Source organism: Calidris pugnax, unplaced genomic scaffold, assembly GCF_001431845.1.
Source record: "Calidris pugnax isolate Ruff unplaced genomic scaffold, ASM143184v1 scaffold44, whole genome shotgun sequence".
NCBI lineage: Eukaryota > Metazoa > Chordata > Aves > Charadriiformes > Scolopacidae > Calidris > Calidris pugnax.
In genome coordinates, this window is record NW_015094506.1 from 17,446,122 (window position 1) to 17,467,687 (window position 21,566).

Consider the following 21,566-nt stretch of genomic DNA (forward strand, 5'->3'; position numbering starts at 1 on the left):
GTGAAAAAAAAAAATAGGCAAGGCAAGGAGAAGGCTCTATATGACACTGTAGACAGACAATGTATATTATAATACACCGAGTTTTAAATCCTTAGTATCTGTTTTAAAGCCATCCATAAGAAATGCCAAAAGCTTTTTACCACAGTAGAGTTACCCAGCAAAAACGCGAGTCTTGCCAATTATCTTGCAAGTTTCATTTATTTAAAGTTTCTGAGATTTGAATATAAAATAATTTATTCCCCAGTACATCTCAAATTCCGTGTGTGACATCAAATGTAAGAGCATAATGACAGCCACAAGGATCCTGGTAAAGCTAACTATGCAAAAACTGGATGTAGCTGGGTTTCACAGGTTTTAATTTTTATGAAACTGGACCCGCAGATCTGGTTCAACTTGTCTGCAACTACTTTATGTATCACTGCCAAGGTGAGCACAGAGTATAAGACATTGCAACAGACCTACCGAAGAGAAAACTAAAAAAGAAGCGTTATAGAGATATTTAAAATAAACATTAAAAGATGTTTAGAAGTTAAGGTAACAGCTGAATCGAGATGCCTTAAAAAAATCACTTGAAAGACGAAGCCATCAGCAAGAGGAAAATTAAACAGTGAGCAGAACAGAACTTGGAAATATTGGTAGTGATTAATTATGAATTGATATCAATATAATCTACAGAGAATATCAAGTGTTTTCAGCAGCAGACAGTCCATGTCAGTGCTCTCTAGCTTCATTTAAGCTGACGTCTTAGACATCAGCTCCTGGGAAGGGTATCAAATGGCAGATGAATACAAAAAACACTGGTCTTTAACTGCAACTTACAAGAGCAAGGAACATGAAAACATATATGAAAGAAAAGGGTGGTGGGATTCTTGAGGTTTATAAACTAAAAATGTTAAAATTAAAGTAGTGAATGAATAACTAATGTGCATGCTATAGGAGTATCGTGACTGTGGTTGGTTTGATGTCTGATGTTCTCACAAATCCTGACAGGACACAGCACGACATATTGGCATATGTCAAACATGTAAGCTAGTTTCAATCACTGTTCATTGCTTTTTTTCTGTATATTACAGTACCCAAGAGTCCACTACTACAAGAAGAAGAGAAGTAGCCTATCATTAACTGAGTGGACTACCAAAATTAAGCACTGCCAAGGGAAATTACCTGAAAATGCAATATGATAGTGCCTTCAGCTAGGCCAGATCACTGCACAATCCAAAGGAGACAAATGGAGAGCAGACTCAATACCTGCGGTCTCTGAGATGCTTTGAGAGGGAAGCCGACAAGTTTGAACTACTTTAGGTTCAGCACATTTTATATTTCCTAGCTCATACAAAGAAATCGGCAGGATAAAATTGGTATGTCAAAAGGCAGGAAAACAATCTGATCAGAATGTAGAGATCAAACAGTTCAGAAAAGAGACTGAACCAAAGAAGGATGAAAAACTATATTCTATTCCTATCAAGTTAAAGTGGCTAAACGTGACACCTTAGCAGTGTGCAAACACTGATGTACGACTGTGTCCAGGAGTGTAGGAAGCACCTGGTTTGAGATGCAGAGCACCTGAGACAGTCTTTGGCCCAGCTCAGCTGAGAGATGTGCTTGCGGGAGGAGGAAGCTGGATACAAAGAGATTCCCACAGGTACTGCTGTGGGATGGGCAGGCATTCACCATGCTGCCCCCATCACTGCAGCGGAGCTAAAGATGAAATCCAGAATCCCTACTCCATGTAAAGATTTACCTATCAACAGGGAACGTACACAAATGTTGTTGCTTTGGAGATGAAACATTGCTGGGGTGTATAGTTCTCTCAGCAGCTTGCCTTTCTCTCATGGAAATGAAGCTCGATAGACATCAGAATGGTGGGTCCCTAAGCAATCCTAGATGGTCACTAAGCACTTACATAACCTCGGGAAATCATATCACTTTTCAGTGCTTTTGTCTCTTCTTGTTTGTCTTGTCTGTCTGGAATGGCAGGTTTTAATGTGATTAAAGAAGAGAGCGATTATCTCTCGATCTGTGTGTGTAATATTAGAGTTCCACGCTGGAGTTCCCAACATTCTCAGCCGGGGCCACTAGGTGCTGCTGTAATATGAGTAATTAAAATAATAACTATTATTATGGAAATTGCATATATTCTTACTATGGACGGTTTCAAAAACCCTGGAAGCCAGAGAAAAAACTTATTCTAAATCTGATTATTTTTTGAAAAGTCAGAACCAAAAGACCCAATTATTCACTTCACTGGTACTCAAAATTTTTCCTCTTACCTTTTGCAGCTTTGCCAAAAAAAGCTGTAAATAACCCCCCTTCTCCTTTAAAAAATGAACTGAATAAATGCAAATTATTTTTTTTCTACTCTATTTCCATTTTTAAGCCTGGCTTCAGCAGTCTGTTGTTATGCAAGCTCATCCAAATCATTACTCTCCAAAATCCTTGCCAGCTACACAATTATGCACCTTATTCAAGTACTATTTGGATGTGACCAGAAAGGCAAAGTTCTCAGCATGAGGGAGCATGACTGGAACTGCAAGTGATTCAGTAAACGCATAGTGATGTTACTGAGGCTCAGATTTTGTTCCTGTCAGTTCCACAGCCTTCTAAGGAGGCTTTATCTTATTAGAAGTAGTTGACTAGCCATAAACACAGTAAAAGATTAATAAGACTCCATATGAATCACAGTCACAAAATGCTTCTTGCCTGAGAGTATTAAAATGTCTTTAAGCAGCTGCCAGCTATAGCTCAGAGAGCTATATGACTAAAGTGCTATTTCTGAAAGTCTTGGAGTCAGTGCATCTAACTGGACTTTACAGTGGACAATCCAAAAGGCTATTTATATTCAAAAACAATTTGGCAAGTCTTGTTCATCAAACCAGTTTTCCAGACACAAAGACTCCACTTAAAAATTTGTTCTTGGATTTACTGCCCTTAAAAATGAAGTTAAATGAAATTATCTGGATCATCAGAATAACAGGTCTGCTAAGGCAGTTCTGGATTAATTAGAAGTGATGAAGTTTTGCTGCTGGGTTACCTCACGACCCAAAGTTAGTGAACACAGAACTGAAGTGACAAACACTAAGCACATGTGGTAAAAAAAGGGTCCAGGAACACTACATGAGAATTCGGACTTTATGATAAACATGGGACAGAATATTCACAGTTCAAATAAATCATTATTAAAAAGCATTTTAGGAAAGTGCAGAGGTGCCAACACAGACTAAAAATACATTTTATTCTTACCATTTGAGACTGGCTCCGGGGACAGCCATTGATATCTTCAACCTTTTCATTTGCTAAACAAAAACAGTGAGGAGAAAAGCAGAAGTAAACAATGAGATAAAACTTTCCACCCCTTGGTGAAAAAAAAAAAAAAAAAAGAGACCTAAAAAACCAAACCAAAAAAAAAAAAGCAGAAGAACAGAAAAGACACAGCAATAAAGTGCACAGGGTTTTGTTGACACAGAGCTCCTTTCTAAGTAAAGCTGGGTTGTACAGTAACAACACTCTACAACACTCTTGTTAGCAGCAGTTGCTCCCACATGCCAAATCATGCAAAGGGGGAAGTGCGAAGGAGGTCGCTGCTAATTCTTCAGCCCCTGCAAAATAACTGCTGACATGAAATCTTCCACAATTGTCTTTGCAGGGTCAGGATACAGTTTCAAGGCATCCCAGAAAGTATGAGCCACTCCAACTCACAAAATGCACACATGGGAGACATATGGTTTAATGGAGCATTCATTTCTGACAATTCAAAGTGTGTAAGATACAGTTCTGGCCATTTAAAGTATGGTTAAACAGCCACTTCCAAACATGCTCACATAAACATATTTTTTAATTAAGACAAGGATGAACCACACAAATATCAGAGACATATGGACCCAGTCAAATTGTATTATTCAGGGTTCATCTTATTGTTAAATACATTCAACTTGAATTATATATTCCCCCATGCAAGGAGTCAGCTCGCAGTGCTTCTCTCAGCCCTGGTCTTACCGATGATCTGGATGATTTCTGCTAGCAGAACTCCATCTGCAATGTCCTGTTGCAAATCCTTGATCAACCGCTTGTGGCCAGATTTTGCTAGGTAGTGGTTAGCCCAGTCAGTGTAAATCTGCAGAGCAGAGGGGGAGGGCAAGGGGGAGAGAGGGAAGAGAGAAAAGAAGACCATAAAAATTCTTAAAACAAATGTTGGCGTGAGCACCAGAACTATTCTGAATCACAGTCCCATTTAAGAAGTCAGCACCAAAGGAAACAATTTTAGCGTCGTGTTTTTTGCCTTTTTTTTTTTTTTTAACGGCCATGCCCCTCCCCCTGCCATTCTCTGTTTTATTTTAACTTCAAATGATTCAGGCTGTTTCATGAGGGTTCAAACTTGCTGTGACCGAGCAAAATTCCCCTTATGACTGTAAAGGAAACTCCTGTCGTAAATCAGTCACATCCACCGCAATTCCACCTCCCACCGTGTTTCTACCTACACGGGCACCCCACCACCAGCTTTCTACCTCTGGGGCTGCCAAAGAGAAAGTGATAGCAGAGAGGAGCGCCTGTGCTTTGGTAAGAGTTCATGGGGTTGTCACTGGTGATCCCCTGCCTGGCGATGCCTCTGTGACACCTTCTGCAGCAATGCCCGTGTCCCACCGCGCAGGGACGGGGTGTTTGTCCCCTTGCCTGGGGTTCAGCAGCCTGTAACGTGCACAGAGGAGACTGAGAGCGCCAGATGTACAGTAGTCTCATCGCTGGAATTAGAGTGTATGTATTCTGGAAATATGCTGCCTCCTCTCTCCGCCAAAAAAGGAGGCGGGGGGGAGGGAGGGTGAGATTGAGCAGCACCAAATACTCAGCAACAGGCAGCACAAAAATGGCACTTGTCAACAAAAGGTTGAAAAGGACCAGCTGAACTACATCCTCCAAAGTAAAGGGGGGAGTTGAAGAGAGACGTTGAAAGCATTTCATAAGGCATATAGATACAAAGAGAGGGCATTTGGTGGCACCTACAGCTCGCCCACAAGGGTGTGCTTAGGGTGAGGTAAGAGGAACAGACACCTTTACTTATGTACCAAAGGAAGAGTGCGCCCCAAGAGATGCTCACACCGCCCCGGGGTGTCCCAGCACACAGAGGCAGCTCAGACCAGCGGAGCTTGGTGTCTCACAGCCTGAGAGCATCAGTGGCCCTTGGCAGCCAGCGCTGGCTCCGTTTCATGGGGTGTCTGTGGCCTTTCTCCACACCCTAAAAGAAAGGAATTGTCCAGACCCTCCTGCTACTGTGGGATGTTACCATTGGAAGAAGGCATGTATGTAGGACAGCATCACTGTATAAGTAAATATAATGTTTAACTTTTTTCTCTGCTGAGATTATTGTTTGAAAATGTTGAAACTGCACCTCTTTCATAAACACAGTATGAGCTCACTTTATAAACATCCTTTTATTTAACCTCACAGACCCTTGGGGAGGAAAGGGTCAGAATACCATTTTTTTTAACAGAAAAACAGAGGCCAAAGCCATTAACAATTTGCTTAGTTCACCAAGGAAATCTGTGGCAAAGCCAGGAAAACGGATGAGATTCCCAGCCCAGAGTCTTACCCAGAGAACCAACAACCACTTTCCACCCAGCAAAAGTATCACTGCTCCGTTCATGTTCACGTGCTAAGGACTCCTTCGCTGAATACCTTTGTCACAGATTTTCTCCCTCTTCATTAAAACAGAGAACTGTGACTTGTTTGGTCTACTCTGTTTTTCCCCGTATTCCTGCAGGTGGATCACCAGCTGGTTTGCCATAGTTTTCTTGGCAGCTTTAGAACTTTAGATAATTCCATAGCATTAAACTGTAAAAGTGGATTCAGCTCCCCCACAGCTACAGGATGCTGCTGTATGATGGGGCGCTAAATTTCCCTGCTGCATGCAGAAGTCTGCTTTGGTCACCTGTTTTTGCACCGATTCATATTCCTTTTTTGCTATTATAGACAAGTGACATGAGAAAGGCCCCATTCAAATGTTTTTTAAAGCCAACTGTAGCTAAGGAAGTGTTTCTTCAACTATAGAACCACATATAGTGAATGCTAATGTGGAGTCTCTAAAGATTATATGAACATATATTTAGAACAATATGAAATCATGATGATAAAAGATGCATACCACACCCATAGCATCTATGCCCTACTACTATTATTTCAGCATCAGTCATTCTTCTAAAGTAATGTCTTAGAAGTATTCTCTGAACTATTGCTATAAGCAGAACTATTTTCCGTATTCCAGTGAAACTGATCCACTGGAACACAGAGAATTGAATACCCACAAATATTATTTTAGGTTAGTTTCACATTACAAATAAAAATACTTTACCAAGCATTTCCTTTTTCATTTGTCACGCCCACACACAATCTGGTGTACCAATCCTAATTTTGACTACAATTTGAAGTATCCTCTCACTAAGCAGTCAGGGAAATTTCATTCTAGCAGCTGCTTTGCAAGTATATAGTATTCTAAGAATGGACTTCACCCACTCACCCCCTCCATAATTTTATTTTGTCATTAATTTAAAATAGAAAAGCATAAAGAATGTAAACAGTGTTTTGTAAACAAAGGTTGATAATCCACATCATAGCAGAGGCCCTAAAACGTTATTGGTGGTCTGTATTTTGATAGTTACGCAATGGTGGAAAAAAACATTGGGAGGAGGCAGTGGCAAAAGAGGAGTTTTTTCACTTCAAAAGCATTCTAAAAAAAAAAAAAAAAAGTTTAAAAGGTGAAGAGTTGTTGATGGAGACAATATAGCAAACCAACACCCAGCTGGCAGTGGAATGTCACGTTTAATTTCCTCTCTTTCTGTAGGGATCGCCACTTGCTCCCGTTTCCCCCCTTCCCCATAGGATGCCCTTCTCATTCATATCATTCTTCTAGGGACCCAACTGCTCAGGAGTCAGTTGTAAAAAATGAGAAGCATGTAGATAGACACATGAAATTGTAAGAAAGTACACATGCCACTATATTATTTTTACATGAAATTCTCTGACTCAGATACCATGGGAAATACAGCCAGCCTCTCCTTTGCAGTTTTTAAGTATCAATGTAACTATGCACCTCTTAGAATTTTTATCTTAAACTCCTTGGTAAAACATAAAGCCCCAGTGTGCATCATCACTGACAATACTCAGTTCACAAATGATAGAAAAGCCACACAGAACAGAAGATAAAAAAACCAGTAACTTCATGCGACACTCTGCTTTTTAGGGGTGCTCCCCTCCCATTGGGTGCCGAGCAGCGCTAAGGAGGAGCGGTGCCTGCTCCCCTCTTTCCAGAGCCAGCAACAGATCATTTCGTCTTGCACCAATTGTGTCGGAACGTTTCCCAAAAATCCTCCTATCTCAGATTTTTCTCTGATGAGCCCGTTTCAGAGAAGGACACAGACACGAGGGTTGCGACACTTCCTCCCCGCTGGGCTGCTTGCTCCAGTAACCCTGCCTTAGAGCCAGCGGCTGGGCCGGGGCTGCTGCCTTACTCATTTCCTCCCCAGCCTTCCTCTCCTACCACCTCCCCAGCCTTCCTCTCCTACCACCCTGCTTTCACAGCCATGTCTGACCGGGCAGCGTTCGGCTTCAACACCGGGCTCCGACCGCTGCCAAGGTAGGGGAGAAGCCGCTGTTATCTGCTCCCAGCAACGCGATAAGGCAACAGCCCCGGTCCTGTGTCTGTGTGGTCCCAGCCCCGTCCCGGCGCCTGGTGACTTCACTGCTTGCAACACAAACCAGGATTCATCCGAGCCCGGGCACAGCCTGCTCATGTTAACGACAGTTTCCCCTAGCATTCCTCAACCCCTCGTCATGCTAACCTTCAAGAGAGTAGGGGAAATAAACGCCGATACCCAAATATAGTTATGAACTTCACCTCGCTACTTCGCACGTAGCCATAAGGAGCCCAGTAGAGCCTCTTGGCAGGATCCCCAGTGAAACAATGCACTTTGTAACGCGGTGGTTTAATGAAGTGAAAAAGAGAGAGGATCTTGCAGGTTCCTGCCTTTCTTAGAAAATGCTTTAATCGTAAACCGTGTAATTACACATCAGGCAGCGCTATAATGCATCCTCTTTAAAATTAATGCAGAAACGTTGCCACCCACAATCAACGTCAAGTGGGAAATGTCAGATGGATTTCAGAAGAACAGTCAGCCTAATGCAATAATAATGCATGACACTTCTTTAGGGTCTTCCACTAAATCAGCTCAACATGCTTTCCAGACGCAAATGAGATCACCCCTACTATTTATTATTTCTGTAGATGTGGGGAAACTGAGGTATACAGGCTTTCTCAGCAGATTTTTTTTTTAATGTGGCTCACTCAAGGGCAAACAGAGCTGGGAATACAACCCAGATATTCTGAGTTGCAATCATTTCTTCTATATGCTTTTTTATCAGGCAGTTTTATAAATAGGTTTGGTGGGAAAATGCAGATTCCAAGAATCAGGATCATTCTGCATATTTTTGTTTGTTTGCTACAGAATATAGAGTTTCAGATCTGAAAATGGTCTCCTGTTGCTACCGAGAAAGCAGCTTTCCATACTTAGAGTATGCCGCTGTCACTCCCTTATGTGCCAATGCTGCTGTTTAGGAAGAACAACAGTTGTTGCCAACCAAGTTATGCCAAGACCTCGTGACAGATTTCCATGCCATTTAGGAGCATAGGTTATATTTGAAAAATATTTAAATATTTTTCCACTATATGAAAAAGTTTCCTTCCTAGATATGTGGGAACAAACAGTATCCAGTTCTCATCATTCGCCCTTTAAAATACTCCCTAGAAGACAACTGTATCCTTATTCATTAGCATGGAAGAACTGAAATGCAGTCCCCTAGTGCTCACTCTCGCGCTCTCTTCTGTGCATGATACCACCCTAATACCTTTAGGGGTGAAGAGGCTTTGTAAGAACTCAAGTTTTTTTTAACAACTCCATTTCCCAAAAGGAATCCACAGGCTTCCCGCAGGTTTTTCCTTCCTCTTTATCTTGTAGCAAACAAGAGTTCGATGACTTTTCCTTCCATTTCTCTATTACAAAAAAATTCTCTAGCAGTATACCTGGGTTGCAGTGGTTCATAGCAATACATAATCAGAGAGTGGTTTGGGTTGGAAGAAACCTTAAATATCCAGTTCCAACCCCCCTGCCATGGGCCGGGACACCTCCCACTAGACCAGGTTGCTCAAACCTGGCCATCCAACCTGGCCTTGAGCACTTCCAGGGATGGGGCATCCACAACTTGTCTGGGCAACCTGCTCCAGTGTCTCACCACTCTCATAGTGAAGAATTTCTTCCTTATATCTAATCTAAATCTATCCTCTTTCGGTTTAAACCATTACTCCTTGTCCTATCACTACATGGCCTTGTAAAAAGTCCCTCCCCATCTTTCCTGCAGGCCCCCTTCAGGTACTGGAAGGCCGCTATAAGGTCTCCTTGGAGCCTTCTCTTCTCCAGGCTGAACAAACCGAACTCTCTCAGCGTGTCTTCATAGAAGAGGTGCTCCAGCCCTCTGATCATCTTCATGGACCTACTTTTTAGCACAGCAGGATTCTGTTTTTCAGTCTATGCTTGGATCATATAGATACATTTCATAAGCCTTTTTTAATTTAAGAAAATTTGGAATAAAGGAAAATGAAACTATTAAAAAGCCCCAATACCAGAATTTTAAGTCAGCCAAAGAGGAAATATGACACTGTTAACTAAATAAAAGGGCTATGGGACTTCTAATGTAATGTATTTGCTCAGCTTAAAATGTTGCCGTTGGAGACAACTGATAGTTGATAGCACTTAGAGCTATTCACCCATAGATGCTTGTTCAAATCATGCTTGTAGAAGAAGAGATTGATGACTTGTTTCTGTTGTTCTCCACTATGCTACAAAATGGGCCGTAAAGGCTGGATATCTATTTCCTGGGCGGTTTTCCAGTGTGTGGCCTACCCTGGATATTGAATACCCAGCAGAGCCTACATAACAGTCCCAGAGTCCCTGAAGAAGAGGATTTGCCAGAGGAGAGGGCATGACCACAACTCTACTTCAACGTAGCTATTCTTGGCTAATAAATTGTGGGTAGCAAAACATGTGTTGGAGTGTCCCTGAAGCTGTTTGCATTTACGAAGAGAAGCTGCGCAAGGCATTGACTAGTGTTAGACGAGGGTGCAGAAATCAGATTGCAACAAGACACTTTTCTCCTGCCCCAACGCCTCTCTGCTAAGGAAAACTTAACTGGAAGGCAGGATCTGACCTTTAAATATTTTCTTATTGAAGGTTATTTCTCTGGGTTGCAAAAGAATAATTTATTAGATTCAGTCCTCCACTTAGCAAGGAAAAGGGCTAACTTTGAAAACAATTGTTCACATTTAGGCAGCCATAAGAGACAGATCAAGCGTCCGATTTATGTCCGGATACAACTGACTATAGAAAACACATCCTGACTCATTTGCTATAATGTAAAGCTGGGGGGTGTGGGTGGAACTTTTTGTAACATTAAGCAAATTATATCAGAAGAAAAAATATTTACACAATTAAAAATATATGGCCAGAAAACGAAACTAGGATGACTTAATTTATAGGCAAGATGGAAGCCAATGCATTTCATTTAACAAAATGAAATGAGTATTAAATGACGCTCCACAAACCCTGTTTCTGAATCCCACTGAGCAAATGAGAACAATTATGAGTTAAGGAATAGAAACCATTTAGAGGGATACATACCAATTAACCAAAATGTCAGAATCCCTCTAGTACGATTCTATTTTGTAAATAGCAGCATGTGTCCATCAACACCACTCAGTAATTTTCAGATAAAAATACAATTAAATAAAACTCCACTAATCCCAGCTAAGAAAATGAATAGAAACAATACTCTTCAACAATCACTGGCAAGCTTTAGATGACTTATCCAGCTTCAAGGGGGCTGTGTTAGATTTCCAAGTTTCACTTACAGTTTGTGATCTAATCACCCATTTGTACTGACTGTGCTCTCTTTCCTCCAATTTCTTACTAAATCCCAACTCAGAATTAATTTAATACATGTGTTTGGGGCCAATGCTCACCAGTGGCACAGGGGTAAGGCTTTTGATGCATCTGTGCTGAATGAAAGGTATGAGCTTTTTTTGAGCGTGCATTTGTGTGTACGTGATTTTTATACCGCCCAATTAAACAAAACCCAGCTCCTTCTAGAATAAAGTAACTTGTTCATCCTTTGAAAAGAATCATGCCGATTCGCTTCACGGTTTAATCACATTGTTTTGTTTACTGGCTTGCTGCAGCTGCTCTTCAGCCCGGCGCAATAGCAACGAACCACCACAGGACGGCGCCAGATACTCATCCTGCGGCTGCCGAAGCCCCCGGGAGGCGGCTGCGAAGCGGCGCTGGTGGCGGCAGCTCCACCGGCACCCCGGGAACGGCAGCCCCAACCGGCACCGCCGGGCAACGGCAGCCCCAACCGGCACCGCCGGGCAACGGCAGCCCCAACCGGCACCGCCGGGCAACGGCAGCCCCCACCGGCACCGCCGGGCAACGGCAGCGCTCAGTGCCACGCTGACAAGGCCCCCAGCCAGCCCCCAGGCTTTCTCTTGGAAATACTCCGCGTACTTAACCTGTGCAACTTTAAAGTATACATTATAAAGGAGACAACTTCTGAAGAGAAAGATCTAGGGGTCCTGCTGGACAGCAGAATGACCAACGAGCAAGCAGTGTGCTCTTGTGGCCAGTAAGGCCAACAGAATCCTGGGCTGCGTAGGGAAGAGTGTGGCCAGCAGGTCAAGGGAAGTCATTCTCCCCCTCTACTCTGCACTGGTGAGGCCACAACTGGAATACTGTGTCCAGTTCTGGGCTCCCCAGTTCAAGAGGGACAGGGAACTACTGGAGAGAGTCCAGCAAAGGGCTACAAAGAAGACTGGAGCATCTCCCTTATGAAGAAAGACTGAGAGAGCTGGGACTCTTTAGTCTGGAGAAGAGAAGGCTGAGGGGAGACCCTATTAATGCTGACAAGTATCTCAAGGGTGGGTTGAAGGAGGAGGGAGCCAGACTCTTTGCAGTGAGAGGATGAGGGGCAACAGGCACAAGTTGGAACATAAGAGGTTCCACTCAAATATGAGGAGAAACTTCTTCACGGTGAGGGTGACAGAGCCCTGGAACAGGCTGCCCAGGGAGGTTGTGGAGTCCCCTTCCTTGGAGATTTTCCAGACCCGCCTGGATGCAGTCCTGAGTAATATCCTCTGACAAGCTCTAGGCAATCCTGCTTCAGCAGGGGAGTTGGATTAGATGATCTCTATGGTCCCTTCCAACTCTAAAATTCAGTGAAATTCAGTGAAATTTTAGCATCTGTTTAGTAAAAGCGCAGTAAAATACAGCACCTATTATTCAATACAGCTTTTACACAAAATATTGATATCTCAGTTAATTTTATTAGCGTGAGGAAGACCAGGATTCCCCACTGGGCAGAGGTGCTGCACCTAGAAACACCACTCAGAAGGTGAATCTGAGCATTTTAGTTCAGATAAGGAGGAGTGTGCTTGTAAAGGCAGTCCCCTGTCACTTGCTGTGCTCCCTCAGAGGTCCTCTTCGCGTGAAATGGAGAGATGGGCTTCAAGAGCACCCTGAATGCATGGCATTCAGTCCATGCAACAAAACAAGAACTAATCCAAGCAACCTTCCCCCCGCAAAATGTGAACCTCAGAGATGCTGGTTCCTTTGTACCAAACTGGGTTTCCCCTTCCTGCTGCTGTTGATATATGTGTGTCCCTGAAGTGATGGGGGAGAGGGAGGATGTGGTAGAGAAAGCTGCTGACTGTCCTGCATAGTGGGACACACACCGAGATGCTTTTGTAAGCTGGTGTGATGCTATACTAGTGACAAATATAAGGGGAGGACATGTTTTGGTCCTGAAAGTGGTGATGTGTGAAGAAATTAAATTGACAAAAAGGACAGAGCTAGCATTCTCCAATACAAATAAATGAGAATAAATATATGAAACTCCCTCTTTCTTCTACATGTGCATGCACACCTGAACAACATCCAAGCCTGCCCAAACTGGAGCTGCAGCTGTCTCTGACAGGTCTTGACCAAAGAGATTTCCCTTGGAAGAAAGAGGTGATCTGGGAAGGAGCACTCATGCCTGTCCAAAGGAGGAAGGGTAAAAAGAAAGCCATATTCCTACTTTTCTGGGCATCCAGGATAGCAATGATGTCCCTCTACACTGGAGGCCTCATTCCATTCCCTTGAATGAGACTTCCTATATTCCAAGCTTGCATGAATCTTATGTCTTATACATGTCTTGTCACAGCCAAGATATGTTTCATGACTAGTCCTGCATTCACTTTAATACAGAAACCCACAGTAAGCAAAGGTAAGCTTTCTGTAAAGGAAAAAATGAACTGAATTGCACAAGTTTCCTTTGTGGCTCACCAAGATCATGACTACACAGAACAACAGAGAAAAAACTCAGACCTGAAACCATGAAGTAATTTGCAGAACAAAATCATCCTTGCTTTGTGGATTCCTTTTTTGTTCACAAGCAATAAGCCACTTGTGGTATCAACCAGACCATTCCTGGATGGAGCGGGCACATGCCTTAGCGGAGCAGCAACAGGGCTCCTCACATGGAGCTGAGGAGATTCCACTGTGAAACTACTCCAGATTTTCCATCAAAGCTCATTTTAAGGATTTATAACTTGGACTGCGACATTCTTTCCACACTGTGATTTGGCATTAAAGAACTTGGCCCAGGGATCAAAATAACCCTCTTTTCCAGCACTTCTTTTTAAGCGTGGGAAGGCAAATTTCTGATATGTAAAGATGCAAAAATATTAAAACATACTTTTGTTCTTTTGTTGCAAGAAAACAGTGGCAAATAAGACCACAACTAACTTTAAATATAAAGTCTCCATCTAGCTTGTACTTTTTGAGGCTTAGAAACTTATTTGAATTGTCTGGTTTCCTCTCATGTGGAAGAACGGCTTTGCAAAACAAAATAAACATAATAAACTGTTCGCTTTCTGAGCTACATATTTTATAACAACTTCTGCTTAATTTTTCCCTGGGCTTTGATGTTTAGAAGTTGTTTGTCACCAGTTCTATAATTTTAATATCAATGTATGTGTTGGACATTCAGCATACCAGTGAGGTGCTAAAGGTAACACACTAATATTAAGTACATATGTTAATGATGTCATGCATAAGTTATATGGGCCTCTTCTTACTGACATTAATTTCTGTTAAAACAGGTCTTGGTGGTGAATGTGTGAGTGGTAATGGTCATGTGTGCACAACCATTTTGCCTTTTGTAACCTAGCTGAAGCTTAGGGAAATGAAATTTTGCTTACACAGATGACAGCCTACAAACATATTTCTTCAGTTCAAGAAATGTAAAACAGTGTTTTAGGACTTGAAAGACTAAGGACACAGCTCAGTTCAATAAAAATACCAGTTTAGGACTTATTTCCCTTTGATCACCATTGCAAGCACTGCCCAAAATAAAGATCTGCCCATTCTGATGATAATACTTAAATTAGCAATCATCCAGCACAACAAATTTTACATATGAGGTAAATTCTGCCAGACAGTAATCTTAAATAACAAAGAGAAGATAATAATCTTATCACAGTCTTTGACAACAGAAGACTTTTCATCTCATATCAGATACAACATTATATTCTTCCTCATTTCTTAACAAAAGACCCATCTCATATACAGCTTTTGTAATACAACCAGATCTGGAAAGATCATAAAATGGAAAGAAAAAGGTTCTAGATTCCTACTAAAAATGTTCTGAACACCCTTCCTTTCTACTATAAAGGGGGAGATTTGCCTGAACACCTCTAGTAAGGGCTCTGGCTGCACATTACATGGAGAGAGGCAGTGCCCCAAGAAGGGAGGACCCTATGACCTGGGACAGTCCTTCACCTGTGCTCAGTCTGCAGTCTTCCATGCTAATCTTCTAATCTGTGTCCCACTTTTTGAGTTCTGCTACCCACTTTTTCAAGACTACACCACTCCCCAAAGTAACATCAAAAATATGTGCGATTCATGACATGAAATTTTTCAATCTACAATTTACCTCTGAAGACAACAAAAAACACCTCTTAGCTCAGTATTTAAATAGCAACTTCAAGATCCAACCCCCGTGTCCCCCATCAAAAAAAAAGGAAAATAAATCTCACAAGAGATAAACACACCACTTCCAATTAAAGAGTAATTTAATACCAAACTAGCACATTCTTATGTTTAGTACTAACATATTGATGCAACTTTCGGGTCTGGAGACCAAGGAATGAGGTTTAGATAATGGATAATAATTAAGATGGATAATCAGGTTATACATAGTACCTTCCATTACATGACAAGGGCATTTATGAAGGATCAGGGCTTAGCTATGTAAAGATCCACCCTGATAGAAATGCACTCAAGTTCTTTATTGAGGCTTGGAGACAAGGGAAAGTTTACAGCTCTGCTCACAGGGACACCTTTGCATAAGCACTGGACCCTATTGCTTCAAACTAGTACCCAAACTATGATATCTTTATCTTTCCCCCTACAATTAAGATGCAAATTTTTTGCCTCTTACTGTTATACCACAATAATATGACATCAAGTTTAGGGCACAGAAAGAAACGACCAGATGATGTGGGACTGAAAGCTGGAAAACACTTCCAAGTCCTGGGCATGTGTGCAAACTGAAGAGATTGTCATCACTGACTCCTGGTGCAGCAAATACAAATCAAATGATCTGTTGGAGTCTACTATACACCCAGAAGAGCAAGAGGCTGATACCTGAAGAAAAGAATGGTCTTGAGAGAGCTGTGTGAATATGGACACACAGCAACTACCTGACATTTTTCTTTTTCTTCCCCCTATAGCCACCACCTGACATGGAAGTACAAATGGTACTATTAGCTCTAGGCACATGGGTTGGTTTTTTTCTACTACAAGGCCAAACCCGTATCTCTTACAACACGAAACAGTTGGTGCTTTTGTCTTTGAGGTGCCTTCTCTGGGTCCTCATGACTGGCCATACACAAGGCACCCACCACCCTCTCCCTGCAGGGACTGCTCTCCACATCTGCAACTCTTCACTCACTGTCCTATGTTTCCTTTTAAAATACACACTCTAGTGATACCTCCGTCTCTTGGATAACAGACTGGAAATGAAAGATAGGGATTGACTAGCTCACTTTAAAGGGCCACTGCCTTTAAATTTAATTAAATCCATATCTTCTACCTCCCACACAATCAACCCCTGGGACTAAAGGCTTCTGTAAAGGATTAGGAACGGGATACTCTCATTGCAGCCACACTGCTATGTAGAAAATAATTCGAGATTTGGGAAGTTGTGAGCAGGAAGCAGAGAATGAAGAAGAAAGAGACTCACTGAAAACACAAACAAATAACTCTGCTGGCTAGAGATTACAGCACTCATTTTGGACAGAGGAGATTGTGCTACAGCCTTTCCTTCCAAGAGCCTTTCTATATTTCATCCTACTAGTGTAAGAAACGTAATTGATCCTAGTAAAATGAGCATCATGTCTCCTCTCAAATAAGTCCCTAAACCAGCAGCCTACCACCTTGTGTCCTCTTCCAAGTTATGCTGAGTTGTTTTCAAGATGGCACTCATGGCATCACTAGCTCCTCAGGTAGCTCTGTCTGAGAAGGCTGTCACTCCGCGAGAGCCCACACAGCTGCTTTAATCGTGCAGAGGTATGTGGAGTATTACTTTGGGGACTTCCGTAGCCAGCTCTCCATTTGGTCTATTTTTTTAGAACAACCAAAACTGCTTTTTCTGACCTTTCCCATTAATCTTCAAACTTCCTGATAAAGTAATAAGAAAAATAATTTAATCATGCTAGCTTTTTTTTTTTTTTTTTAAATCAGGAAACATTCATTGCCAATGACTAAAAAATATTTCATTCTGGAACACGGGGTTGATTTTTTTGCCAGCTTAATTATTTTGTTCCAGGAGGCAGGTGCTTATTTCACCTGCCCTTTAAATAAACCTAGCTGGTAAGGTGCTTTACTCTGTTGAGCCAACGCAGCTTCTGAGCATTCTCAGAAGTACAATTTCATGTCTGTACAGATCCTTAATGTAAAAACCTGGGATGGCTATGGACATACTACAAGTGTTGCCAAAATAGGCAGCTGCTGAGTGGGAGTTCTGAGGAGGAGAATGATGGATATAGGCACCTAAAATGCAAGAGAGGTAGGTCATAGGAACATAAATTCTTTGGGGTAGGAGGGAAGGTCTCATATTTCAGGAATTACTGTACAAAGGATATCCTTTGTTAAAAGTCCAGCCATTTACTGCATTATTTAGTGCATAAAGTAAGTATGGAAAAGAATAGTCCTTAAACCAAATTTTTCCTTAAATTCTTATAGTTCTTGAAGGCCTCTGATAATAGAGGATTGCCTTTTTTTGTAGGACTTGTTGAATGTGTCTCATTTCTGATGGACATGTATGGAGAAAAGCTTTAGAGGAACTTCCTGAAAACATACAGAACCCTGATGCATCTTTATTCTTATTTTTTAAGAATTTATACATTTGGGAACTGCAAATTGGAGAGGAAAGTGAAGTTTGAAATTTTATCAAACTGATGTACCTCTCATGCTATGCAGTCCCACAGAAAAGCTTCTCAAACGTTGCACCAGATGGCTTTGTTCTCAACTTCTCTGGGCAGATTCATGTTACTTCACTATCAGCAATAAAATCCCATACTTTACATCAGTGCTTCATTTTATGTTACTGTCATTATCTTGTTACAGGTTATAATGGTATTGACATTATCTGCCTAATAATTATTCCTGAGTCACAGCAGTAAAACTCTTTTAAGTCTGGAGCTCTGATCTAGAATCTGCTGAACCACTTAAGTTTAATCTGTGTCTCTCTGACTGAAAAAGATGTTACATACATTAAAGCAGAATGAAAGCAGGCAAATATCTTCTCTAGTGTGTGATTTTATAGTAAAACAATCCCAACTCAGCTAGATAGATTTAAGGGAGTGTCTCCCAAAGTCCCTATATTGTGTAGATGAATGTACTGTATTTCTTCAACTTCAAATCCACAGAAATATTATCTCATAAACAGTCATTTATACCACAGTGCAGAACTGGTGACCTTGGTACATGTCAAACAAACTTGCAGGATTTGTTTCCCCAAGGAACACTAAAAACTGTCTGAAAATACTGTAGTAAAATACATACTTTAACATGTGGATGATAGAGCCTTGTCTCGTAAGCTATTTAAAAATATTACATCCTAAAAATGGTATTTAAAATGTTCACAATGATGCTCAGTGATAAAACACAGCCCTGTAAAAAATTAAGTTAAGAACAGGATATTTCAATTAATTGTGTTAGCATGCTTCAAATTCCAATCACACGTGAGCCGCAGTGATACAGAGGGCATATGACAGTACTGCACAATCAGCCTCGCCATGATGTTCAACCAAAAAACTGTTCACAGAATAAAGAACCCATCTGAATTTATATGATGTAAAGCAAAGGTTATTTAAAAACGATACCATGCACATATAATTGCATGTTGTCCACTCTTTGCCAAACAGATACTTACAAGTTTAATGAGCACTTATGTTTACATGAGAGGTTCACAGATGGCCTTCGGCAGTTACTAGGTAAAACTTTTTTTTTTTTTATAAAAAAACCACAAAACCCCCCAAGCTACACTTTGCATTTGGATGGCTTTTTTTTAATCCTGTGCTATGGAAACCTAATGACCCAAGAAGAAAGCCAAGACTTGAGAAAATTTCTTAAATTCACAGCTAGAAGGTATGGTTATCATCTAATTGTTTTACCAATTTCCAGGCACAGAACATTCACTATATAAGCAGAGTTCATGAAGAATCTAAGAACTGCATGCATAGCAAACCCCTGCGCAGAGACACTCTTAGAGAAGGGATGATGTAGCAGCACAACTTGCAGAGTTGTGCAAGTCCTCTGCTGTGTGCACACCTCTCTTGGTGCCCTTCATGGGAACATGCAGGGCCAACACCTTGGACAAGTTACGCCCTGCCCAGTTTCTTACACCATTTATTCAACTGACTGGACTAGCTGAGTTTGGCACAAACGAGCCTTTTTTGTGGAAAACCGTCAGAATCTCAGTTTGCAGGGAAACCCAAACACTTCTAAACAAACGTCACGCAGGAGTCAGAACAAAGGCTCTAAAGCAACAAACAGTTTTCTTTTTTCCATTGCCTAAGTTTTCGATGTTCCTTGAAAGCATTTGTGAAGTCATTTTGGGCTGTTCTCTATTCCTGGGTGGAAGGTGCTGACTCCCGGCCTCAGTTTGCTTCCTCTGTCACTGTGACTGTAGAGTTTTTAGAGAGCGATGCCCGAAGCAACATGGCCTGGCCCACTCCAAACCTGCTCACATGCCCCTCCCAGGGAAAATGTCCTCTTAAACCCTGAAAGTGCTCCATGGGAAGCCTGGAGCTGCAGGGCCTTGGTGTTCGCCTCTCCTGGGTGAGCAGACTGGAAGTGCTCTGTCCCTTTGAACACCACAGCCGCTTTTGTAACACGCTTCAGCAACCTTTCAAAAGTAGAATTTATCCTCTTTGTGAGGCTTCTCTTTTCTAGCACCACCATCTCTAAGCTTTAGGATGCCCTTTGATCTTACTCTCTTTGGGAAGAGTAAACTGCCCTCCAGCCTGGAGAGAACCAAGATAGAAAATATCTCCTAATGACTTCTATTTTTGCACGAAAGACTATTTTGTCTTTACTTTGCATTTGTCACTTAGTTTCTTTAATGCATTTATTAAGCTAATATGAAGGGGCTGGATGGAGCTCTGAGCAATCTGGTCTAGTGGGAAGTGTTCCTGCCCATGGCAGGGGGGTTGGAACTCAATGATCTTTAAGGGCCCTTCCAATCCAAACCATTTGATTATTCTATGAGGGACAAATACTATTAAAAGAAAAAAAACTATAACCATAACTACCTGGCAGCAGATATAACAACCTATTCAAGTCAAAAGCTGTAAGCTGCACATAAATGTAGAAGAACCTAAAAGCTAAGAAGAAAAAAAGCCAATCCAACATTTCTCATCATACTCTTATCTAATCAGAAAGTTCAGGAGCTATGATACTGCAGTGAGGACAGAACTTGTATTTGGTTTTACCTTTAAGCTGGAGTAAGATTAGCTCTCAAATACTTTGCTCACCTCAAAACACCTTCCTGTAGAAATGTTTTGTCTTCTGTATAGAAATGTAGTCCTGCTTACTGAAAGTATTTTTTTGAGCTACTTTGCACAGATGCCTTAAAAAGCAGTCCACTGACTCATGCAGGTCTGCTGTATGAGGTTTTGTAAATCTTAACACAAGGAAGGAGTATTTCATATATTAGCAAATATTGAGAATTAAGAAAGAAAATAATTAGGAAATATATCCTTTCATCAAAGATCTTTATATCAAAGGTTTCATCACTGCTTTTTTCCCTTATGAGAGAAGGTTGATATCTCTTAATATGTGTCTCTGAAGAGATCTCTAAATTAAGAGATAAGGCATATCTCTAAGGGCTAAGGATACAGTTTTGTGTGGAGTAAAGGCAAATGCAAGACCTCTCAGAGATTCAAATAAGTTTTGTAGAATGACTTTGTTAAAATTGTTTTGGCTGAGATGATGGACAAAGAAAAACAAAAAAAAAGAGCTGACTAGAAGAAGCAGAGACAAAACTCAGGAAGAGAAAAACCACTGCAGAAAACCAAAAAACACAGAATAACCTGAATAGTATCAATGTGCAGAAAAAATAAACATTTCATGTTAAGGTTATGGTTGAAACAATCTTGGGATATGGGCAAGAAAATTGCCATAGACTATTTGTTTTTTTCCTTTTAAGATAGAACAGAATCCTAAATTCATGTAAGGCAGAAAGTGGCATTTAAAAATCTCTCTCTCTTTTCATTCTGCTGGGAATAACCTGCTAAGATCTGAAATTTTTAATAGCTGTTCAAGTCAAAGGGTTAGCAATGTACTTCAGTCTGTTTATGAGCACAACACCCAATGTCATCACATCAAGCACAAGCAAGATCCTCTTCACTCCCAGCAAGAATGTCCAACTGCAGCCTATACTGACGCAAAAAATTAAATAACATTCCTCTCCTCACAAATGAGTTAAAACACATTCATCTGTTTTCAGCTGGATCTTTCATTAAAATTTCTGTGTTTTGGCCTCCTCCTACCTGTACCACAAGACATGAGAAATAGCTCCACTGAAGACAACATATAAACAGAAGCATTTTTGCATTTAGAGTAAGAATTAGGGCCTGGAGCTAAACAAACAAACAAACAAACCAACCAACCACATCTCCCTTTGGCACTGCTGCACAAATGGAAGTGTTCATCACAGCTTATTGAAAGCTTATGGTACTAATGAGTATCTGATGCCCTGTCTTGTTTGCAGATACTTAAAAAGCTGACTTGTTTCTACATCAGATCAATTGCTTCCCTAATGCCATTCAAAACTTCGTGCTGCCCTAATCCTTTTTCATGTTGAATTAGGTGGTATGAACTGCTTTCCCTAACACTGTCATCTTTGCCAGGCATCAAAATCAGTTCAAG

The 21,566-nt window shown here is 41.2% G+C and overlaps 1 protein-coding gene across 2 annotated transcripts in view; it reads right to left on the minus strand.

Annotated features, from left to right (window-relative positions):
* NAV3 (neuron navigator 3) overlaps window positions 1-21,566 on the minus strand; it is a 448,741-nt gene that overhangs the window by 188,004 nt on the left and 239,171 nt on the right. For both annotated transcript variants that reach the window (XM_014963931.1, XM_014963933.1), the window contains 2 exons: window positions 3,994-4,111; window positions 3,241-3,293 (listed from right to left, as the gene is read on the minus strand). In XM_014963931.1, the coding sequence (XP_014819417.1) occupies window positions 3,241-3,293; window positions 3,994-4,111 (171 nt within the window). The remainder of the gene's footprint in view (window positions 1-3,240; window positions 3,294-3,993; window positions 4,112-21,566) is intronic.